Here is a 27,034-nt window from a genome sequence, read left to right as displayed (position 1 = left end):
GGAGGAGTGAGAGAGTGAGTGAGAGAGCTAATTATACGCCTGTTTTCAGCTGTCATCCACCGCCTACTTTACTATACTGGTGTTTGGGTCGCAGCATATTATCCAGTAAGGACTCTTGAGAGAGTGTCCCACTGTAAAACATATTTTCAGTAGATAGTATTATAATAAATTTGGAGTGCAGTTCCTTATAATATATTGGTGGAGAACATCACCTTGATGAACAAGATTACATTGAATACACCAACATAATTTTACTGGAAGTGGAAAACACAACCCAAGTGGCTCAAAATGTATAAAGAGGACATGAGAGGAATTGATATAGATAGAAAAGAGCTGGAAGAGAAATCTGGAAGCTTCAATTTACTCAAATAAAAATATGAGGAATATTTTTTCGCAGTATTTTGATTTCAAATCCATTCAATTCATCCATTGTAATACTTTTCCAATCCCTAGTTCGAATTCCATTTTCCACTATCCACACTTCAAACAAAAATTTCACTTATCACCAAGCACTTATTACTTTCAATGTAACAGTAATTCAGTGTCTCTGGATCAACTGATTTAGGATAGTGTTCATCATTTTTTTATCTCGATCACATCATTCTCATTGTAATTATCAGCTATGAAAGGCAAAGAACTGGAGAAGCTCAAAAACAACACAAAGTTTCTCTCCACTCTGAAGTCTCATTTTTGTATTAACTTCCAAAACAACTCAATTCACGAACTAAACCGGATCCATCCACGGATCTACCCTGGAGTCTTGTTTTAAAATAATTTTCGTGTTTGTTCTGATCAAATTCAAACAGGGGAAACGGATATTGTAATATAAATACAGAGTTTCCCGCATTGGCGTAAACTATGTATAACGTATGGTCGGTTTCATGGGAGTGGGCGAATGTTTTGATACACGATTGGGTTTGAAGAGAATCAATTCCGCAGCTTCTATTTACGCTTAGGATGGTGAACTTTGTTCTAGATTTCGGCGGCCATATTTGTTGCGAATATGAAGTGCGGTATTGGCTACGGAACCCTTTTTGGATTATGCACCATACTGCTGCTATCCTCACTCCCGCTGGATAAATAAAACCCTGCGGACTAGATCAATAATTTTGGTATCATGTTGGATATGGATGTTTTTGTGTACTCTGCAAACCCCCAATAATATCGAAGAGCACGTCCGTTACAGTATTCAAATACACACAATGTCTAGACTTTGAATTCCAATCTGGTTTATTTGAACAACTGCTCCTACTATGAATGGAAGTATTTGTATATTTTGAAACATGATGATGGAAGAAGCCACTGAGCACGTCCATTGAGATAAAACGTATTAGACGATGCTCATTAAATCGATCATCGTATCATAATAATATTTCCTTTTTTGATACAACTATATATTGCCTCACATATATAATAGGCTATACCGATATAATATCAAATATAATTTGTATGAATTACAGCTCTGCAGAGAAAAGAAGGAAAACTCTCAATCTAGATTATTGAAGAATAGAGATTGTTGGAAGATAAATTATAGTTATGTGAATGTTTCATTCAGACTCAAATAGAATAAGTCTTCCACTTCCTGTCCACTGAATGTTGTTCAAAGTATTTTCACAAATCGAGTACCTTCAAAGTACTACAAACTTGCAAAGATTGCTTCCATAGAAAATCCAGATTGTCGAATTGATTGTATCATCTATGATGTTATCTCCAAGTCGGAATTTTCAAATAATCCAGTAGAATTCATTAATATTTGTTCTCTCGCGATTTGAATTCAATATGACAATTGATGTGCAATTCAAATCAAATTGAATCTTCATTTTCCCAAAGAGATAATTCATGACAATGGTTATACAAAAAAGGACAATGGATGGGCAATTATTGAGAGTTTCAACGTAACAATAGCAATGCTTAAAATTCAGTAGTTTACAATTCGTACTGTATCCAGTGGCATTATTCATCAACCAATGGAGGTACAAGGTAAATAGTTCAAGCTTATTTTCCCAGATAATTAGTTTAATAGGGATTAGAGAGACTTTAGAAATCCCTGAGAGTCTAGTTTTCTTTGAAAACTTCCTAATTATTTAGTCGGAAATATTTTAAAACCCAACTATGATAGAAAAAGCTCGCGATTGTTTTTTGGGATTATTTTGTTCAAGTACTGATCAATACAATAGTTGCTTACTTGCTTTTAGTTCCAGCAAGTTCAGGAAGATTTTTCGTTTCGCAAAAAAAACTTCTTCTATCCCATAGGACTCAGCGTGCGATCGGATAAACTATTAAAGAATAATCCCTTCAATTACGAACGACGGATAAAGTACAAACTTAATCTGCAGAAAGTTGAGAAGAAAAGGCGCTTAGCAAGCTTGCTTATTAAAATGGATGGACGAACCCTGTCGGAAAAAAGGAAAGGTTCGTATATATTCCGAACGCTAAACTCTTCTTCCTTAATTCAACTTGCGAAGATTAAATTGGTATTAAATGAGTCCGCTCATAAATACAAATGGGAATCGGTTCCTTGGTAGAACACTCACTTCTGATAAAAACTTCATCAACTAACCACATTATGTGGATGGAATTATTTCATTTAGTGCTGTAGCTGTAATTTTATTGTTGCCTAAATAAAGATAGAATGAGCCCTGAGCCCGATGTAATAGGATCAGCTGTAAACACGGAAAGTTCTTTGTTGGAACTCGTTTTATTGGATCGTGAAGGGTGGGCTGCAATCTTATCACGAGTTTTATGATCATTCAACCGTTGCATAAATGCTCCCTATTAATACCATGATGAGATCATACAACAGCATGTCCAGTATTACTGTTTTTCATGTTAACGAAATAATTTTCTCATGATAAAAGAATTAATGTGAAATGCTGCTTATCTTGAGGGCCGATCAATTACTCTAGATAAATTGTTTGATAAGTATTCTACAAAACGCGAAATAATGGTAGTGCTTATTAATTTATGAATTAGTGCGGTATCTATGACCTTGTTGAAGGAGCTTTTGGATTGACTGATCCAACTTGCCCGAGAACGTGATAAAGATCAATTCATTGCTACAGAAACCGTTTATGAATAATATATTTTTCATTTTAACATCCCTAACTTAATTTTGATAATATTTTCATTTTCTACTCCATCTCATTTGAATGTAAATTTGTGGATTCCCACTCCTCTGTGAAAAATCCTGATTTTCCATTCCATATTTGTCTTATCCTCAATTACCATTTGAATGTGCTACGTAAGCAGCTTTTAAAATCTTCAACCGACTATCAAATAGAATAATTATTCTATATTGTCATACTCAGTATTAGCTTATTCTATCTACCAGCCTTCTCCAAAGCATGTCAAGAAATTAGATCTTCATCACAAGTAGTCTTCCGATTCCGGACTTAGTTTATCTATTTTTAGAACTACTTTCACTACAAGTAGACTTCCTATTAGATGATTGAGCATCAATGAATTGATAGTTCCAAGTACTACATTATTGATGAAATGGACGTTTTCAATGGTTCTAAATTTAAATTTGATTTGTTTCGGGACAAATACGGTGTGATAAAAAACAATATGAACTATGAATTAAGTTGATATTTCTGAATTCAATCTATTTCAGAATCAGATGTGTTCAAATTATAAGTTTTGTTTCAGTGATAATATGGTATTATAACAATCAATATGTACCGTACTACAATTCAAGTTTATTTTCATATGCTGAATCTACCTGAGGAAACATCACTCTCATTGAGCTGACTGTTTGTGAGTCAAGAAATGTGATAACGACAACACAAAATTTACATCAATTCACAACCACAACAGCCTGGACGTTGTTCAGAATTTGAAGTGATGATGTTCCAAAGTTATGACAACAGAGGCAGTCCCGCATCCAGTGCAACTTTACAGTATTCTCGGAGGACAGAGAATTTTGAAGTGTGAGCAGGGCTGGTCACAGGTCTATTGAGGTCTCAGTTTAACTGCAGAGGTAATATAATATTTGAGTAGGACGCAAAGTACACACTTGCAAATGTCCCAGCCGCTCATACCTTCGCAATAACCTTTTCATCTCATCTTTCCTCTCTGCTCCACTCATGTTTCGACCGGTCTTCTCTCTCACTCTCACCAAAAAGAGCCGTCCGCTTTCGAGAGAAAAGGCCAACTTTGAAGGGCCGTTGAAACTGGAGCCGTCAAGTCCCTTTAATGTTTTTGCAGTTTCCATTGACATCGGAGTATTCAGCAGAGTGACGCATTGCAAGGCTCAAGAGTGTGCTGTCGATAAATTTTTCACGCCTGGCTTTCTGTCAACAGAATATCAAATTCGGCGTCAAATGATGATTCGCTGAAATAACCGCAAGTTAGAGTGTTCATGCCGGACATACTTCACAGCTACACAGTGATGCCCATTACTAACTAAAACAAGCCTGATCTGTATGGATTTTGGCTTAAAACTCGGTCAGTTCAACAAAATCACTTGGCGTAGCAGCATATTTATATCAGCAATGTATATTACAATCTGAAACAAGCATAGTTATGCTTTGTATGGAGTTCCACTTGGAAACTCGATAAGCCAATTTCTAATTCAAGCACTTGGCATAACAACACATCCATATCAGCAATGTCTTTTACAAACTGAAACAATCCTAGTTATGATTTGAATGGAATTTGGCTTGAAACTTAATAACTAAAGTGAATAGTGAGAATAAATTTAATAAAGTGAAGAAAGTGAATACAGAATAAAGTGAATACATCCACTTCTTGATATAACAACTTTTTTACTTTCCTTGCCCTATTACCATAGGTAAGGAAAGTATTGCTTTCCGAAAAAAATTAAGGTACCCCAATTTCTATATTTCTATACGTTTCAAGGTCCCCTGAGTCCAAAAGAGTGGTTTTTGGGTATTGGTCTGTATGTGTGTGTGTGTGTGTGTGTGTGTGTGTGTGTGTGTGTGTGTGTGTGTGTGTGTGTGTGTGTGTGTGTGTGTGTGTGTGTGTGTGTGTGTGTGTGTGTGGTGTGTGTGTGTGTAGTCATCGATAAGCTCTATCAACTGCCACAAGTCCCATATCTGAAAAAATTTCAGGAGCTCCGCCCCATCTATGCAAAGTTTTATTTTAGATTCTCAATTATCAGGCGTCAGATACAATTTAAACAAAAAAATTGAGTGGGAAAGATTGAATATGAGAATCTCTACAATTAATGTTCAGTAACATTTTCACCTAAAATTGAAAATAAGCTCGAAATTCGAGAAAATGTGATTATCCAATTGCAAACTATTGGCAACTGTTGATTAACTATGAAGAGATTGCAGACCTCGTGGGTCTCCAGCGTTATTGCCCTGTCATCAGCTGAATCAAATCTTTGAATAGTAGACTTTTGATGCGCGGGGACACTAGCGTCAGGTGATCAATTTTCATAACGGAAAGGAAAGTTGTGTGAGTGCGCCACACCAGATTTTTGTATAATGTACAATGTGGTCAGCCTGATTAGCCGAGTTGACTGAGGCATAGCACCCTTCTAGCGCTGACTGGTCGAGGGTTCGAGACCCGCCAGTGGACCTTGGATCATCTCATCAGAGCACTCATTACATTGCTCAAGTACAAGCTAACAGCTTGTGGTCATCATCCGCAATAAAAAATATTGTTCAACATAATCCATTGACTGGAAACTTCTCTCTTATTGAAACTCTTTTATTCCAGATCAAAATTGAGAATCTCCATGAAAATAGCTTGATAGTAATTCTCTCATGACCAAGTCGACAGTCATGAGTCACAAGCGGAATGAAAAATGATTTCTCTGCAAGTCAATCAGTCAGAGGATTACAGAATTACAATTTTACATCTCCATCCTCCTGTGTGAGTTACTACACAATATTGAATTCCACAGAGCTGAGAACTTCAATCTGATAATAATAAATATCGGGGACCGAGCTTCGCTCTGGAGTACAAAAGCATAAAAAATGTATTTTGAAAGAAGAAATTGTAATAACATTCATACAGAAATGTTCTATCTAATCACAGTAAATTGAGATTAATTCCCAGAGGAATGCTCAAATTTCCCTCACAAAGGTCCAGTTGCACAAAAGCCGGTTAAATTTTAATCCTGATTGACTTCACGTGAACCAAATCAGAGAAGACCATTTCAAAAAGATGGATCTAATGGAATTAATCAGGATTGAAAAAAACCGGCTTCATTGCAATCGGCACTGAGTACCTGATTGAAGAAACAAAAGTTCAACAGCTGAGTCATAATTTTGTTGTGAAACAAACTCCCACGCACATGAACTCGCTCACTCACATCACCAGCAGATGACGAAATAATTATTATCAGCTGTTATTCCAAGGATGAATAATAATTATCCTTTTAATGTCCTTTAGCGAGTTTTCCCAGGGATGAGACCTAGTGCAATCGAATCTTTATATTATAATCCTACTATGTTCTGAATTTCGTGAGAATCATTAGAACCATTTTCGAGATCCGGTGAAATACAAACATATAAACATCTAAACATCTAAACATCTAAACATCTAAACATCTAAACATCTAAACATCTAAACATCTAAACATCTAAACATCTAAACATCTAAACATCTAAACATTTAAACATTTAAACATCTAAACCTCTAAACATATAAACAGAAGCTGCTTGTTTAATAGTATAGGATTAGAAATACAATAATTTCAAATGAAATTCACTATACAATTACAGGGACAAATAATAACATCTTACTCTTGGTGAACACTGAAGGTATTGAATTGTGAGTATTCATGCATCCAGTGTTGATAGTAGCTTTGCCGGGGACTCATGACAGTACCGAGCGCCTCCTTATCATATCATAATATCAATATTGGAGAAGGACGACAGTGTTAAATACCCCTGCATGGTTGACTCTCGGCCCAGGTATTGTGAGTCCTAAACAAGGTGGGCATATTTTGCTATCTCTGTGTGAATGCAATCTGTCCTAATAAACTTGATGATGCATGGTTAAATATCTGATCTTATCTAGAATATAAAATGTATAGTCCTTACCAGAGAGAACCTATACATTACCCATACCTATATTCTATGGTCCTCACGATTTCTACAGAGTCCAGAAGGATCCTAATATTACTATGAGAGTTGTTCTAATACCAGAATGATGTTGACAAATAATGACATTAGAAATAGAAATTCAGTGACTTCTCAGCCTATTTCAATTATGTGATGGTAGGGTCAACCGCATTCACTAGAAATATAAGTTACTGGGTGGTAGAACATCTGCCTCTCTCATAATATAAATATAGAACTGTGAAACCTGTTTAATTTCACCAGAGAAAGATAATAGTAATATAAAGACTTCACAATCAGGCAATTGAAAATTCGTGAGGGCTGGGTTAACCGCACTCATTGGAAATATGGGATACTGGGCAACCGAACGTCTGCCACCAGACTGTGTGTTACGGTCGATCAATATACGGTCGAAACAATACATGTTTGTGTTCATATCGATGAATAACACGGAGCCATCGTATTCGTATTATTAGACAGCTCGCAAGGGTATACATTGATTCCAAATTCAATTAAAGTCACGTACAATGATGCGGGAGCGAGAGAGAGTGAGAGTGCGCGTGAGAGAGGGTGTGACAGAAACAATAGGCATTAGTATGATGTTGGAGCGAGAGAGAGTGATCGAAGGGTGTGATAGAGACGACAGGAATCAGGATGATGTTATAGCTAGATAGTGTGAGTGTGATAAAGGGTGTGAAAGAGACAACAGGCATAAGGATGATGCAGGATCGAGAGAGAGAATGTGTGAGAGAGGGTGTGACAGAGACAACAGGCATTAATCCTATTACGCAGTCCATTGAACTAGAGTTTATTCGATGTGGCAGTTTCAATTATAAATTTCAGATATTTAGAAAGGGGCTGTATATCGGTAATCACTAGTCAGTTCTAGTTACTGACCAGTAGTCGACTTCAATTATACATTTCAGATGTTTAGAAAGGGGAGCAGTATGTCAGTGGTTAAGTTAAAACTGGGATTAGACTTAACTGTACGTTAACTAGACCAGTGTGTTCTTCACAGCTTTGTTATTACCTCAGTCTTAATTGGATTGACTATGACTGTGAACAATTCGTAGTGAATAGTATCAAACTCTGTGCAGCTATACGTTTTATCGGTTATCAACTATTTTTGCATCATTATTCTCATGGATACACAAGAGCTTCAAAACAGTGGGTGAATATTTTGTTTCATATCGATATTGGTTGAACATAGAGATTATTAATGGACCATAAATTAGAATTTTATTCATGCATGACTGAGGGCTATATGAAAAATCTATGTTTAATGCGAAACCACGTTTACTTGTAGATATGTTTGCCATAATTTGTTTCATTCCGGGTTTAAACAAGCCACTGATATTTCTCCGTTTGGAACGATATGGTGCATCATCATGTATGCATACTCGTATTTATGGTGCATTTTACAAATCCGATTGTGGCTGAAGCGTGAACCATATACTCCCAGAATAGAATATTGTATTTCGCGAGGCTTTGAACCAAAAGTTTGAAAGCGTGAACTAGCCTGAATCAAAACTAAAGTCATCTTGACCAAACTGTATTGTGGACTAATTTTGAGAAGACTGAACCAACCTCATACTAAACTTGACTGTAAACTAAAATAAGCAGAGATGAATTTTGTGAAATGAACGAAAGCATCTTGTGCTTTACGCTACAAAGAAAATATTCGTAACGGTTCTCTGTTCCATGAGAATTAAACAGCATACAACATGAATAGAACTACCCTAAAATAAGATGAGTTCATCACAACAGTAGAACTTGAAACTATGGTAATTGAAAACAGTGTATTTTATTATAGAGGAATACTCCTCGAAATAATAAAGAAATATTGTTCATAGCTAGCGGGATAGCACTGTACAAAATAGAGAAGATTAATTCTGATAAATTCAAAGAATGATAGTACAACGTACTAAGTAAATTTTATGAAGGAAGAGAGAAAGATATTGTTAATAACATGTGGACGAGGACAGAGATAGCCGACCAAGTGGCAGGCACGTCTGCGAGTTATTGTAAGACGTTGAACGGTAAAGGTTGTTACCCTGGGGGAATGCAACAAAATTTCCCCTCTTCCGTTCGACTGCCGCCATCTTTAAACTTCAACTTCTGCTATACTTCTTCGCTTCCTTGTTCCCGGACACGTTTTCTATTATGAAAGTTGATCATTGCTTTCATGGAGCGCTGGAAATGACTCTGTGTTCAGTCGTATGTTAAAGCGGATCACACAGAGGAAACTGTTTTAGCAGAACTGGAAAACTCGAGTTCAAGTCAGCCAGGAAATAATTTTGAGGAGTGTTTTCCTCATACGATAGGAATGCGACACCAATCAATTTATTTCATTATCAATAAATCAATATAATAGTGTTGGAAGAAATAATGAATGAATCAATAACAGAATATTCAAAATTATGCAGCATCTGATCGAATGATGTTATAAACGCCAGGAAACATTTGAAATAATCATGAAGGCTGTAATACAAACCTTTATTCTCAATTTCAAGTGAATTTCGTGAAAATATGCTGAATAGGCTACTTGATTTATATGGTGAATGATGGTTTATCATTTTATATGACTCTCTTGTAAGGAATTTATTTGAAACGAAGAAACACTCTTGTTCAGTGACGTATTACATTATTTATGAACTAAAATTGATATTTGAAATAGAATGATTAATGGATTATAATAATTCATCATAGCAGTTATAGTTGACAGCCACATCACTCCTTAAAGACTAACATCCCTTATCTTCTGCTACATGGCATCAAATCAAGTGACTAATTGATTCTCTTATTTTGTGTGCTATAGAACAGTTCTAACCGCTTTTTATCGTCAATTATCAACTGTAAGTGATTATTCATAGAATATGAATATTCTATAACCCACATTGTGTGTCGTATAAGCATTTCCAGTATCTCTTTCCAGTATTATAATGAATTGAATTAGAAATGAATTATATTTTCTTGGATTGTTGGTTGACTATTCAATTTTGCTCGTCCCTTTTATCATTACACAATTTTTATTTGTACTTTTCAATGGTGGTTGAATGAAGGATAAACGTTAATTATTCCTTGGGATTCCACAAACAGTCTATGTCTCTTAGCTCCCAAGATCAATACACAAATTTCGCGTGTTGATGATTAAGATAATACTTTTTGTTCGTGATAGTGGCCGATTCATTATAGCAGTCAGTTGTCGACATCATGATCAGTAATTTTCTAATTTCGGTCGCCGATAAATTCACAAATAGATACATAATAACAGGGCAGCAGCTCTCTTGTTCAACAAACAAGGGATGCAATTTATTCACGCTACGAAACATCATCCGCTCGGCTCCTATAATTATAGGGCCCGTGTCCTAACGCTGTTATCAAACGCCAGATTTATTGTGGCCGAGATAGGGTGAATCCTGAGAAGACATGTGAATATATTTTGTATGAATGAATCGTGTATCTATAACACGTTGAATAACTGTCCCCGGCTCACTGCTTGATAAATTTCGTGTTTCGAAAAGATGAAATGGAATAGAATAATAGAAATGTTTCTTAATAAGGTGGAGATGAATAAATTTATTTTAGAATGTATGGAATAATATGAAAAATAGAAATAGAAATACAAATCTCAGTACTCTTTTATTTATCACAAATTATCAGAATTATTTTATCACAAAATGTTTCGGACATTAATGCGATTTTCAAGTCATTTGTGACTATTTGTATCAATTTATATTCATTTATTTATCACATTGTGTACAAATACTCAACATGAGGAAAGGCACAACAGACTCATGCCCAAAACTGTCCCATTTCCAATTTATACTATAATACTGTCCAAATCAAAATGTTGGTTATGTCACTTTCACTTCTCAAAATACAATTTACACTCTTCAATACTCAGATAAACGAGCAAATTTTTAATTAAATAGATGCTATTAGAAATTGAAAGTAGCCTTATGAAGAATATATATATGATAGATTGGATAGATGGGAGATATCCAGATTGAAGTGAGATTGAAGATTCAATTCACATCCGGCTTGAATCTTGAATGAAAAACAAAACTGTTTTTAACATTCTGTGTTGTTATCAAGGTGTTGTAGTTTTAGTATTTTAGACACCCATATTGAATGGAAATGACTTGACATTAACAAGGCACTAATTTATTCAAACAATTTAGAATACTAGTTTCGGTTGTTCTACCATCAATCTCTAGTCATCTGTAAGTTCACACCATTATCAAAAACTAAAATCATCATTATTTTTTCATCATCATTATGAAAGCTAAAACTTTGAGCAGCGGAATATGTAGTATGGGTGAAGCACTACGATTGGCAATTGACTGCTGACCAATGAAGGTTGAGCTCGACTGCTATTGGTCGAGAGTAGTCACGAGGCCATATTTGGAATACTTGGGCGTCTATAGTCTCGGCCAATGACAGTCGAGCACAATCTCTATTAGTCGAAAGCTGATTACCAATTGGAGGACATCACCTTTACTACATATTCGGCTGCTCAATAGTTGAGCTCCTAGTTTACTAGAGATTGATAATGATCTACCAACAGCCAACACTAGATTCTCAAATTGTTTTAAAAAAATTAGTGGTTCGACTTTCAAGTCACTTTTATTGAGAATATGGACTTCTCTCATGATTGCTTAAAAAAAACCACTAAACCTTATTGCTGCACAAAAATAAATGATTCATAAAAATTGCGATTATATTCCAAATACATAGAAAGCATACGGGAAACAAAATTACAATTATAGCAGGAAAGTTACAATGCGAAATAAAACAACATTATGCCACATGTTGCAATCATATATTTATTTTATTTTATTAATTTATTCTGCAAATGACACTAATGTAATGACATTGGTAGATAAAATAATATGGTAGTCCTTGTGCTATTAAATTCTGAATTTATAGGTGACAAAGTTCAAGATAAAGTTAGAATTTCACGTGTACAGTTTTTATAAAATTTTAGTCAAAAATAAACATAAAAAATATAAATTTTGAATTTAGATGGCTTGAATTGATAAATTGATTAGAAATATTCCACTCAATTACCACTTTCAACGAATAATATTGAGTTATTTAAGAAAATATATTTGGAACCATTGAACACAAACATATATGAAAACTAGCCGTCAGGCTCGCGTCGCTCGCCATATCCGTCTAGCCAGGGGGCTCCGCCCCCTGGACCCCCGACTGGATCGTCCAAAATTGAGATCAGCAGGCTCGCTTCGCTCGCCTGCATTTTTCTTTTGAGCATTTTTTCAATCATATGTTAGGACGATCCAGTCGGGGGTCCAAACTAAACGTCTGGCTAAACGGATATGGCGAACGAAGCGAGCCTGACGGCTAGTAATAATTTATAATATTCCCAGGAATAGCTTTGATTGAAGTAGCAGTGCCCAATCAATTTTTCCGCGATAAATGCATTTCAATCTTCAACTTGGTGCCAACCTAACAAAGTCAACTCAACTTAATGCCAACCTGACAAAATTATTAATTTAGTTACCAGTTAACAACTGTTTCGAAAAAGTACTCTCTCCAGATTATAGTTCTATATTAACATATGGTATGGACATTTTTCAATTATAATTAAGAGATTGGAATAAGAAGAATATACATACTAAAAGACGAACTTTAAACCCTTAAAAACCACCCTTAGAGTTAAAATATTGCCAAAAGATTTCTTAGTGCGCCTCTAAAGGGCCAACTGAACCAAATTTGAACGTTTTTGGTCCGGTAGATTTTTAGTTCTGCGAGTGAGTGAGTCAGTCAGTCAGTGAGTGAGTGCCATTTCGCTTTTATATATATATATATATATAATATTAACTTCATTCATCCTCCTTGTTATTTTTTCATTGATATTCTGTAAAATAATGCAATTATATATAATTTCTTGTTATTCTATGAATATCGTACAGAAAAGTGTGAGAAGAGAAATATTCCTCCGTTCTAATCTTCCACGAGCTCTTGCAACTTCAGTTACCCTATGAATGGGGTGAATTCTAAATAAATATTCTCTAATGATTGCGTCCTGCATCTGAAAGCCTAGAACGACGCCATTACTGGCTGGAATTCGCTTTTAATGAAGCTGCTCCGCCCCGCAAACGCCACAGGCCACAGGCTACTGCCCACGTGACAAAATAAAAAGGGTTGGCAAAGGGTTGGTAGCAGCTTCCGTTGTTTTTCAGTCGAATTGGATCACTTCTTGCCCGCAGCATCACGATTTGCTGCAATTGCTGGATTCACCCTCGCTACCCGGAGATTCACTTTTAACTGTCAGCATCCCTCATAAAATAGCTGCTATGCTTTCCATTCAATTAATACTGACAGTTTTAGTATAGTGAGCCTCACTATAGGACTGACTTTAGACTGTCAGTATCTCTAATAGACGAGATCAATACTCACCATTTAACCAATGCTGACAGTTTTGAAGAGAAACTTGGATGGCTGTCTTCATTAGTGAATCAGCGATGAGTCAGAAGCATGTCCGACAGTCTTCTCCATTTGTCATCATTTCAAATTCACTTTCATCCTGTAGCATGAACTGATGGGATCAGTGGAATCCATAGGGAATTGAAAATTCAGTCTGATCTGAACACAGTGTTATAGTGTTTGGTCCACTTATCGGGACGGTTGTCATAGAAACATCGGAACAGTTATTGTAAAATCACCCACCCTTGAAAAATGCTAGAGAATTAGCAAACCAGAGATTAGAACAATATGGAATATTCAAACACTACGAGCAAGACAGATCTGATCTGATTGATGACCAAATCAATGACAAATCCAATTCAATTTATGAATGTATTTGACAACAGAGTTCAATCCTTGACAATAATCGCTTATGGTGAGAGGCTGATGAAGCTGCTCATGCAAAATGTATCCCACATTGACGTATTAGGAAATTCAGTCAATTTCAAAGACCTTGAAGAGGTATAGACTCACAATGCCTATGCCTTCCCAATGCTAGCTCTTACTTGTGTTTGGTCCACTTATCGGGACGGCTGTCATAGAAACATCGAAACAGATATTGTAAAATTACCCACCCTTGGAAAATGCTAGAGAATTAGCAAACTAAAAATTAGAACAATATTGAATATTCAAACACTACGAGCAAGACAGATCTGATCTGATTAATGACTGAATCAGTTACGAATAAAACTCAATATATTCATAGATTTAACCACACAGAGTTCAATCCTTGACAACAATTGCTTATGGTGACAGACTTAGCTTAAGTCTGATTTACTTAATTTAGCTTAAGTCAAGATTTAGCTTACATCTTGACAGATTAAGCTCCTCATGTAAAATGTATCCCAAATTGATGTATTTGGAATTTGAGAAATTCAGTTAATTTCAAAGACCTTGAAGAGGTATAGAGTCACAATGCCTATGCCCTCCCAATGCTAGCTCTTACTTGAAAATTGAAGGCTGCAATTGAGGTATTTAAGTGTGAGATATTATGTGTGGTATATGTATATTTGTAATAATTAGAGATTACAAAGGTCTTGGTATGTAATAATCTTCCAGGTTGCTCCTTCAATGGCAGATTTCAATTCCAAGTACGACATTAGCGCTGCATGTGACTCTATGCATCTTTAAGGTATTTTTTTTTTTTACAGATCATAATTATAATATGATTGGGAAAAGACAACAGGCATAGCCCAAAACTGTCTTCTCCCAAATTTTTACAAATAAAAGTTTCAAAAAAAGAAATTTGATTCATTTAGATATTCACTTAGAAACAGCAGTTGTATTTTCAACTGAATCAATTATAATGATTTCGAGCTCAAGTTTACCAATCTTCTTCTTCTCTTTTCTAAGTGCCTGTCCGTTCCGGATGCTGGCTATCAGCATGGCTATCTTGATTTTGTTGGTTGCGATTCGGAAGAGTTCTACTGATGTTTTACCGAACCACTTCCTCAGATTTGCCAACCAAGATATTCTTCTTCGACCCGGTTTTCTCTTGCTGTTTATCTTGCCTTGAAGGATCTCTTGGAGTAGCCCGTACCTTTCTGTGTTCCTCATTATATGTCCGAGGTATTGGAGTTTCCGGCATTATGAAATGGTGTTTATCAACTCTGCTCCCTTTCTCATGCGCTGCAGTACTTCTGCGTTTGTGACTTTTTGTGTTCAAGATATCCTTTAAATTTTTCCGTAAAGCCATAGTTCAAATAGTTACCAATCTAATTATTATTCCACGAAAATCCTCAATAAATGCTGTAAAGCATTTAGGATTTTCGTTAAATAATAATTATATATTAATTAGCATTTGAATAAATGAATTCTCTATTTAATTCCATCAGTTACCAATCTAGTATTCAAATATTAATACTTTTCACTTTCAACTAGTCTTGTTTACAATCGAAATGGATGAATATGTAGCCTATAACCAACACGTTTATCAGATTCCTCAATTATTGAACATTTCTTGTTATATTTTTGGGAAAAAATCCTGAGATATAAAATATTATGAAATAACTATTTGTTTCCAGATTGAAGCATTCATAATTGGATACTTTCAGGGGAGGAAAACAAAATTGAAGTTCTTATTAAATTTATATGAGGAAATTCCCCTTCAATTATTATACATTGAACATCAATAACATCCTCATTATATTGATGTTTCTTCTCTCGAATCCTATTACTTTCCAATACATTTTCAACCCTCGATTTTGTTCAAGCTTCAGCGAATCTTCTCTCTTTTTAAACGTCAAGCTTCACCTGATTTGAATAATAAAAAACATTATTCGATCACCCTCTTAGCTTCTTTGTTTTTAGCAATACATTTTCACATTGCCGTTGGCTATTTATCACCATCCACTGTGCAATCCGTGCCTAACTGCATCAACCCTTCCCAGATTCACCCCTTGGGCTTGCAAATATGATGAGATGAGCATCTCTTGCTATCGCCAACTGTCCATTCTACACGTCACGGGGTTTGATGGTTGTTGGGGGTGATTTTGGTGGTTGGTGGGCAAAGGGGGGTTGGAATAAAAGGGTGGGTGAGGGTTGATGAGGGTGGCTGTAGTGGTGAGTGGGTGAGGGGAGTTGAGAGAGAGCAGAATGAACTAATTGAGCACATGACAAAGCGTGCTCATTTTCAACATGTAATAAGAAGCGTGCATTGTTAGCACGTGTGTCTCCTAGTCGTGTTGTGTCCCACTTTGTTCCATGACGAATGTGATCTCTTCTCTAATTGATTTGACATATGCTATCTAGCATTCACTGTTCAGATTATTTACTGTACACGAGGCTCCGCCACAAATTGATGATAAATTAAAGAGAATAGATAACGATAGATTTCTATCTAAGAGAATAGATTTTGAATAACGGTTTCACAGCTTCTTCAAAGTGTTTGTAACTTATTTCGATAATAAGTTATTTCAACTATTAGATGTCCTGTACTTGGATAACTTTTTAAGTATTCAATGACTAGACATTAAATACACTTATAATCATATTATTGCAAATTTGTGTCTCAGTAATTCACATTCAAATTTGTTTTTCATTTCTGTCTTCTACAGGATTTATAAGATCTTCAGTATCAGACTTCGCATTAGATATTTGTCGTTTGTATTCATCTCACAGTTTCTGTAACTACAAATGTTGTTTACAAACAACTTCATCGAACCTAACACAAGATTTACGAGTAGTATGACATAGGAACAAATCACATCATCGCTGGAAAAATCTACCGAACGAATAAAAACGTTGGACTTTCAGAAAAAGTCTCCGTTTGGGTAGTATAGAAGCTGGAATCTTTTGTTCTTGAATATCCTTGTTCCAGTCCCTGTGATTTGAAGAATTTTTCTGACATCCAATTATTATTGATAATTTTCATTCTACATGTGGAAATCGTTCTTATATTATTCATCATGATAGATATTGAAAAAGTACTCATGATGACTGAGTATCATAATCTCTAATCTGAATCCGAAATCCAATACTTTTCAATATTCTCGCCATCATCCTACCTATTTTCATTCTAATTACCCATGCACAAGCCTAGAGGTAATGTGGACATCGCCCTCATCAAGAATAAATATCATAGAAAGAATTATTGAACAAGATCTCGTCATTTAGTAAACATGAATATGCATTTTTTATTCAATTAGCAGTCAGTAATTGATACTTACTTCTTGTACCGTACATTATTACTTCATATTCCATATATTGAACAATCAATAAAATTACCCTTTTTAACCAAATCAACTGTTATTTCCTATTTTTCACAACATGTTTCAACTTCAAAGCCATTATCAAGTCACTCCATAATACATTAGTAATATAATTGATAAGACCCAATCAATTGCTAGCACTCCTGGATACAAATAATCCGTCTGACATTGCCAATGGGTTTTGAGTGTGAGAGCGACCAGCTCAATTCATTTGGGTGGAAATGTTAAAACAAACTTTTGCGACTTCTTGTCAACCGAAAGCAGCAGCTGCCTCCCTTCTCTACCCTGCTCTCTACTCCTCTCTCCTCCTCCCTACTCTTCACTCCTCACTCATCCTAGCTCCTCCTTTCTCCTCCTGTCCCTCCTCTCTCCTATCTCTTCTTCTCTCATCCTGTCACCTCCTCTCTCCTCCTCAATCCTCTCTCATCTTCCCTCCTTCACTCCTTCTCTCTATACGTCTCACCTCTTTCCTCCTCATTCCTCCTCTTGACTACTCAAGTGTCGAGTGACAGACAGCTTGTAGTGTGCAAGCATCTCTGCACTCGAAACTTGTCAAGCCGCAACTTCTTGATATCAAATAATATTTCAAGTCAACTTTGTCGCAACAGCTTCAACTGATTATATAACATGCTGTAGGAAATTGAAAGATGACAGATGCTACTGACAAAGTATCAAACAACTATGAGATGCTTCAATGTTATGATAAGAGGTACTACTAGGTTCCAACATTTATATCAACATTGAATTGGAAGTAACGAATGAAACATTTTCTAGATTACAATAATTCGGAGTAGAGAATAATAAATTTTCTTGATAACAAGAATTCGAAGTGAGACTGGATATGAACTTTGAATTCCAAGTAATGTTCTGGATTACAAGAACTTGTAATAACAAAGAATATATGTCGTCTTAGATGTTTGGAATCATTACTAGAAAAATCCTACGAGATTGAAACGTATAGGATCTAGTTCTAGTATATCGACATTTCGCATTTTTCACATAAAAAATGTTCGGAAGTCATATTTATGCTTAAAAGAAGTATGATTGGTCTGCTACGAGGTCTATAGAAACCTTGATCTGCTACTTCCATTCATCAGATAATAATATGGTGGATGATTGCATAGTTGACTTTCAATATGATCCCATAAAATATCGTTCATTCTATATTGAATGAGTAACTCAAGAATGTAAGTAATGAATCGAGAGAAAAATAAGATCAAATGATAGGATTCCATGAATGGGATGAGATTAAGAAAAGTAATCAAATATAGAGAATGCATACTACTCGATACTTAATGTGACTTTTTGAAGGTAATTTTTGAAACCAAACCGATTTTAAAAATATCCTCAACCATCCGTTTTAAAGAAAAGCCTTGAGCCCTCAACAAATAAATCACTAACTTTTTCAATATTTCGACCGAAACATCAAATTAGAATATAACTGAATTACATCAACCCCCAAACACCCTATTCCTCTCCCCTCACTCAAAATACTCTCAAATGCCACAAAAACTGCAAACGTCCAAGCAATTTCGATCGGGTGGGTGTTGAAGCAATAATTATTGTAGGGGAAGTGAGGGGAAATGTCGCCTGGCAGTTTGCCGTCTGATGATGTTAGGAGGAAGGGGGGGTTGTTATGATTGCGTGTGTGTGTCAGTGTGAGTGTGACAGACAACGACTCCACAGGTTTTGTATCGATTGAAGGCAACCTGTTGACGCTAGGCTGGCCGCCGTTTATAGTGAGGTTCACTTTGGAATGTCAGAGTTATCTGTATTAAACATCAATACTTTTCGTACAACCACTGCTGACAGTCACTGTTTAGAGTGAGTGAACTTCAGGTTGGCAGTATTTCCCTCACATATCATGGATGGTTTCAATTCGTACTGAGCTGACTGATTCAAGTGGAACTTATTGCAGAAACTGAAAGAGGGAGGTGAGTAGGCACTTCATCGTACACAACTGTACTGCGTGTTGCCTATCCTTTGCCACGCAGGGGGCATCGAAGTTTTGTGCCGCTATAAGTGTCAGTTACCGTTGGCCGTTTTGTTCAACCACCCCAACCTTTCGCAACCCTTTGAAGATAAATTGGGTTTTGATGTATGCGTTCTGCTATAATATCGCCACCGTACGAGCGCTAGTCACGCACACTCGCTCTGCGTTCTCGCCGGGGAAAGATTTATGTTGGAACGTCGATCTTGCATCGCGACTCTTTCACGGCTCTGTCACTGGTCACTGTGTGATCCATTGTGCTGATAACAAAATGTCCGCCACGATTTATTGCCGGCTAATGTAGCTTGGTTCCATTTTTTATTCTCTCTTACTCTGGCCTTGATAGAAAAGAGGGACGGAGGGTTGACACAAGTCAAGGACTCTCTTTAGTTGTACTATTTCATTCCCAATCCAAAAGTCTTCTGTCATGATCTCCATCATCATCATCATCATCATCTATTCATCCATTCTTCTTTATCTATTCTATATTGTAGAATTATAATCTTTGAAGTTGCAGAACAGACTTATGTCCAAAATTGGAAAACATTCCAAACCTAGGTGATCCATTATTGTGTCTAATATTTTTAAGGGTTAGCATTTCATCAGCATTATTGTATACATCCATTAGAAGACAAGACATCATCATTTTATTATTGTTTTTTACAATTTTGCATCATCCCCAAAATGATATTGATGATTATGATTATTATTGACATCAAATACCTTCACGTGAGATAAATAAATTTCAAATTTATGTCAGTAAATATAATCTTAATAGAAACCTGACTGTCAGTAGGGACAGACGTAAGCCAACATCTTTTCTGCCAGAAGATAAGAATGAAACATTCAAAAATGATAAGAAACGGTTGAATAACATGGACCAGATACAATACACTTTGATAAATTGTGGATTGCAGTTCAACAAGCATGTCAGGCGAGGATGAAAATCCATATTTCTGCAATAGTATTTGGCTGAATTGTATTCACAATTTGCATAGGATATGTGATAGTCATGTATTTAATTTGAAAAGGAAAGAATTCCATTCCAACTAGAAATCACTTATTCCTCTGAATACTTTGATAGTATGGTATAATATGTTGCGGTATTTCTCCATGATTGAAAGAATAAGACGTTGATATTGTCAATACCACTCTAATTTATTCGAAAGTTAATTCAAGTTACAGTACCAGGTTTCATGGCAACACCTGCCACATCATCAGCTGTACTGATACTGTATTAATATGTTTGCTATTGTTGAAGGAACAGGAAATAGCCCCAACAAATAACCTAAAATTTTCCTGTTCCTTCAACAATAACAAGCAAATTAATATTAGTACAGCTGTGGCAGGTGTTGCCATGAAACCTGGTACTGTAACTGGTATTTTCTCAACGTGTTTTATGTTATTATATACTATTTAATAGTATATGATAACATAATACATGGAGTAGATTCTAAAACTATATACTGCAAATTTATTGTTAGAATTTATCATTTTTATGGGATAAAATAATCTACTCAAGAATGGAATGAATATACCTTCTTTATTTGACTCATTTCTCGACATCTAGATAGAATAAAAAGATAATGAAAGTTTAAATCAGAAGATGGAGAATAAAATAGGAAGATAATACTTATATATTGGGATTAGTCAACGTTCATTCTGTCATCCTCAAACTGTTCAAGGACTCAAACTGTTCAAGATTGTCTAGAGGACAGTCACAGCGAGGATTACATGACCTGCCAACCTTGGAAAACGAAAATTTCCAAAGCTACATACAAAAGTTACAATAATTGTGCGGCAATTTGCCGCGGGCGCGACTACTCGCGTGTTAAAGTGGTATTGACAATATCAACATCTTATTATTCCTCTGAATAAAATAACTGAGCCATCCTTGAAATAGGATATATTATTCTTGTGCTTTACATAAAACAAAAATGGAATCTCTACGATTCCCAATATTTTTGAAAATATTTTCTGATCTTCTATTACCAATAAATTCATCCTCATATTAAAATTCGATCCAACACAAATTGCATTGGAACGTTTAAAATTACTGACATCAAATCTGCGAAAGTCTTCCAATATAATATAAACAGCATGTGAATTATGTGAACACAAGCTTAAACTTACTCTTTCTCTCTCAAATACTCTTATAATAGGTGTTCTGTGGAAACGAAAAATTTGTGTAGTGAAGCAATTGAAATTGCCCATTTCAATAGGGGCAATTCTTTATTATTATTAAGTAATTCTCCACATATAATTCTCCACTTTCACAAGACTGGAATTAGTTGGGCAAACAATTATTACAATATCTGAGAATTGGTTGATAAAGTTCTTCCAGTCATTGATAGCATCGTTTTCTTCCTCTGTTGCAGTTATCTCGCCGATCAGTGAGCTTGATGAGTCTGGGTGCAGCGGTGCTGGTCCTGGTCAGTCTCCGCCTACACGTGATGGGAATGCGACCACCATCCTTCGCCTCCTGCGACAACCCCACGGCGAGGACCTCTTCCTGGCTGGCTCGCTCCCTCACCTTCCTCTACCTGCCTGCCTTCAACTTCAAACTCCTGCTCTGGCCGCGATGGCTGAGCTATGATTGGTCAATGGAGGCGATACCTCGTGTCACCTCACTCTTCGACCCTAGAAATCTCCTCACTGCCATTGTTTATACGTCACTCTACACATGTCTCAGAATAGGGTTAAAACCTAAATCAAAAATTAATGAAACTTATAAGACTGCCAAGTTAAAACCCCAAATTTGTTCCGATTGTGAACATATCATCCAACCGTTCCACTCCTCACTCTGTCGTCTCTCAAATAACAACAACTCCCCCCCTCAATCACCATCATGCGAATGTGACTACTACAACAAACACCCTCAAAGCCCCCCACCCCTACACCTCACCTACAACCAATCTCTACTAATGTGTCTTGCATTTCTAATCATCCCCTTCCTCCCCGCCACAAATATATTCCCAGTGTTGGCTTCTGTTTTCTGGTGGGACTTGGTTACCATTTGCTCCTCAAAAGAGCTGACTTCAAATTGATCAGGCTGTGCTTTGTGATGACGTTGGTGGTGCTGGGTGCGAGGACCCATCACAGGAATCGGGATTGGACTGACGAGGAGAGTCTCTATCGTTCGGGAATACCGATAAATCCTCCAAAATGTGAGTAAAATATACCAATTATCAAACTTTTCAAGCCGTACAGTGTTTCTAGATTACATGGAGCTCGCATTGACTTCATGTATATACTTTTGTCCTTTCCAATATTATTCTTATCTCGTATTATCTATGAGGTACGATCATCTCCTATTATGAAATGAATGGAGACTTGAACATTTTATGAATATTACAGCATGTATTATGAATATTACCAAAGATAGAGATTAGCATGATATCGCAGTCATTTGATTTGATTCCTCAAATGAAAATAAATCTAAAATCATTTAAAATATTATTTAGCCGCTCTCCTGGTGACAAATGATTTTGTCTCAGGCTTAGTTGTTGAAACTGTGCTAGGCCCTGAGGTCCGTCGATTTAAATCTGGTAAATAATGCGATCTTAATTCTAGTGGTTTGAGGGTCTTGGAAATAAGAACATAGATTGAGGTTGACTTACTGCTCTTATAATAATAATATCGAAAATATTACAAAACACATTTTTACATGAAGAATCAAATAATAAATTTGTATTTAAGTGACCAAATACCCATGTATTTAAGAGAACAAATTTACGGGGGCACATCTGATATTGTAGTGAGGGTATCAACTACTTATCTAAGATCTGTCGTCATCGAGTCCGGTGTCCAAAGGGTGACGGATGAGGTTGAAGGGTAATGACCTCCGGGCATCGGGCTGGTGGCGTCAGATCGAAGATCGTCTTTCGGCCTCGCACGGCAAGGTCAGATGTCCGATATCACCGGCCATCTCGGTCGGCGAATTCGTCAGCCCTCGTTCGAAAGCAAGGCATATTTACAGCTCAATCCTCGAATTCGAGAATACACAAACTAAAAAAACCCTACAACACAAGTCAAAACTACTTAGTAATGCTAGAATAAATAACATCTTAATATTGTATTCAATGAATGATTTCTCATGAAATCATCTGATGAATACAATACATACATACATACAGTTTACATTAAAAATGAAATGTAAATTAAATATTGAAATATTTAAGGTTTTCATTGTGAAATTTCAAATCTATAATAAATGGGATTATGGAAAGAAATAGCTAGTTAAAAGAATGATGAACAATATAAAATCGATTACGATAAAATCATGATGATAGAATATAAAATCCTTTTAAAAAATCGGTATTAGAAAATAATTATTTATTAATTCATCAAACAATTAAAGAAAACGAGAAACTGTGGAATGAGGGGTTGTTAAATGATACATACAAGAAAAAAATACAACAATACTATGGAATATTCATTACTCACCCTTAAATGGGTTTTCGACTGTTACTAATCCATATAGCCCAAAATAAGTATATACTGCAGCAGTGAACCGCTCAGAATGAAATCAAATAAACTATGCTTTAATAAGTTAAAGAAAATATAAGCGATTACAAAACTGCTGGGATATAATTATTATGATTCCCAATAATTATATAATGTTAGTCTCCAAGAGAGAACGAAAAACTGTCTGAATAAGACCTGATTCAATCAGGCAAATAAATGATTTAGCTCAGAATAATAAATTCTGTTCTCTACAGAATCTAAAGGCGCTCTCTTGTTCAGGTCTCCAAGACGACCGAATCAGGCTCAAAAGTTAGGTATCAGGTTCAGTAATAAAGCACATAAAAATTTACCAATACAAAAAGCATGTGGTGGGGACGCCATAAATTTCCCTCAATAGAATGAGGAAGGAATACAAATAACAAAGACAGAATACAGGAAAATTCCCTCAAGTGAAGTAGAAGACTCAGCAATAGAATGGACGTTTGTCTGCAACAATTCTAAGTACTCGAGGAAAACATTGGACAACAATGGAGAAAATATTAGAATTTAATTATGTAATGTGCTGAATCACATCATGAAACTACTCCAATACCGTGAGAATCACAAAGTTAATCCAGCACTCTAATGAAAATTATCTTGGAGAAGTTATAATTTTGAAAAAAAATAAAATAAATTTCGGCACATTGTATTATCATGTTTCAAAATTAATAACACTGTAATTATAGACTACAGATGAGAATGATTAGTGGAAACTTGCTGATAATGATGAACAGTACTGCACGAAAATAAAATTAAAGGTTGTATTCAACATTCTTTCTAATTCAATGTTTGCAGTTGTATTTTGTATTCAATGATACACAAAACACAAATACTTGAAATGACAATAATAATTCTTATAGATGAATTCCCTGAAAGTTTAAAGTTTGGAACAAATACGGAGGTTCAACTTTATCTTTAAGAATGTTTGATGTAGCGCTAAAAGGTTGAATTCTCGACTTTTTGTTTCGAGTTTGATCATTTCATCACGTCAGTTTGATCTTGTTTGATAATTTTACACTCCAAGAGAAAATTCATCAGCTTTCCAATCAATTCGTCAAGTATAGTCCAAGCTGAAATTGTGGCCAGAAGACTGGAAATGGTATTGACTGGAACCGAACAGCATTGCATTGTACGAATGATGCAGTACTCTGTTCTCCACAACCAATGCAATCACTTGATTGAATGGGAACTATTCAAATGTGGAGGAGATTCTCTGGACATTGAAAACACAACACATGTGAGGGCATACTTGTTTTTATAAATTCAATCAGCATTAATGGATCAGTGGATTGATGGTCCATCAAGAGACAGAGGTCGTGAATCGATGCAAGAGGCGGATCATTGAGAATTATTTTATTCAAATCAATCTCAATTATCATTATGAAATGATTTTCAGGTTTTTTTAGATTATTCATCTATATAATTGACAGTAGGACAATACTTGATGTATGTAAAGCGAAAATTAATTATAATAATTCACTTCTCAGTACAGCAGGGGTAATCAATTGCATATAAATGGATTCCATGGTAAATTCGATTGGAAAATACTTCTAGCAATCTCTAAATTTGAAGAGATATAATAGAATAGGATGATATATAAAGTAGCGTACAGACTGAAGCGCCATGAACACGTGTATTTCACTCTTCATCTGCTGATGCTATGCTTATCTGTGATCTGTATCTCTGTATCTCATTGTCTATGATTATAGCTTTTGCTATACTGATCAGCTAAGATATAGTAAATACAGATATAAAAGCGAAATGCGTGTGTTCGTTGCGCTTAAGTCTGTATGCAGTTTAAGATAACGAGTCATTGAAAATGACTGAATTAAATAATAATTCATTAATTGAAAATGGAGAGTTAGGCAGGATTTTCAAAATTGTTCTCTTTTCCTTTATTCACAGCAAAGACTATTGACATTGTGAATCAATACCAACGTTCGTAGACAGACTTCTGTCCACTAACTTTGACTCAATATGATATCAATAGCAAATTGAAATATTTTGGCTCAGTTCATTGGAAGCTCAAAAATAGGAAATTGAGAATCTCTGATTAGATATCTATTGTTATGGAATAATTTTGAATTGTCTTTTTATTTCAGCGTGGGGGAATCTTGGTTCGGTGCTAAGTTCTCAAGGAAGAATGGAGGAAGCCGAATATGCATTCAGAAAAGCTCTCGAGTTTCGACCCAACATGGCAGACGTCCACTACAACCTGTAAGTACACTTTTTCCCGTTTCATTATTAATAATATCAACTAAGTAAATGGAATGGGGAACTCACTTCTATTCTATTCAGATTGATATTGGTACATGGAATTATGCATTCCAGTTTAGAATTAAATTTCCAAATTATTCTGCAATCAGGTGGATCGAATCTACTCTAGTGTAAGCCAATTATGTTTACTTGAGAAGTGTCATATTGACTAATGTTACCTCATTGCCAAAGTTAGATATTCAGCTTTGATGTTACTCCTATTCCAGACTTGATTGTTGATATTCTCATCTCTGTTGTAGATTTTGTAAATGTAGTTTTTGACTAACTCTACTTACCTATCATAAACTATTGGCTCATTAAGTACATCGGTGCATCGAATAATTACGTAGATTGATCAAAAAATATTCTTAGTTCAACGTATTGATAATTTACATGCTTTCCCTCTTATACATTACTGTTGATCCCCAATCAACTAACATTTGAAACATACCTAACCAAACTCTGTTCTCTATGATAGGCCTACCCTCTTGAAGCAATGTATTTTGTGAAACAAGATGCTCTCCAAAAAAAAAAATGATAATCTCTATTTTGAGAAGATACATGACAAGAGATTTATTTTGTCAATTCCGGAATGTCAAATTCAGAATCTTGTGCCTAAACCAAGCGAAATCGAACGCTTTATAGACTATCAAAACATTGGATTGGGAAGAAAATTGATCCGAAATAAGGTGCAAACTCTTATTCCTCTGATACATTGTTTTCAATATTGATTAGAACTTCAAATGTTTCAATTCAAAAGTTTGACAGTTTCTCAATGATCCATGTCGTGTAGAGCGAGAATATCTCGAAAGAAATTAGTTTTTGATCGCAAGTATAGTCAACAAGGTTCAAAATCACAAGGAGGAATTCACACTTTGCCCAAACCTAGACACAATCAACCCTTTCAAGAGTGGGGATGAAACTTGACTATGCCGTCGGTGGTTATCGTTAAATTGCGATCGTTAGGGAGTTAAGTTGCAGCCAGGGCGTTGCAACCCCAAGCGTTGTTCTCAAACAAGAACGCTAAAGGAGAGGATGGTAGT

General features: G+C 35.7%; 1 protein-coding gene across 1 annotated transcript in view; it reads left to right on the top strand.

Moving 5' to 3' along the window:
• LOC111053779 (protein O-mannosyl-transferase TMTC2) overlaps positions 1-27,034 on the top strand; it is a 147,631-nt gene that overhangs the window by 61,274 nt on the left and 59,323 nt on the right. The window contains 3 exon segments of the mRNA XM_039427788.1: positions 21,608-22,199; positions 22,202-22,396; positions 25,838-25,952. Of these exon segments, the coding sequence (XP_039283722.1) occupies positions 21,608-22,199; positions 22,202-22,396; positions 25,838-25,952 (902 nt within the window).

The sequence above is a fragment of the Nilaparvata lugens genome, chromosome 5 (genome assembly GCF_014356525.2).
Source record: "Nilaparvata lugens isolate BPH chromosome 5, ASM1435652v1, whole genome shotgun sequence".
NCBI classification, from domain to species: domain Eukaryota; kingdom Metazoa; phylum Arthropoda; class Insecta; order Hemiptera; family Delphacidae; genus Nilaparvata; species Nilaparvata lugens.
Note: the sequence above shows the minus strand (reverse complement) of the source record. Positions and strands in the feature narration are given on the sequence as shown.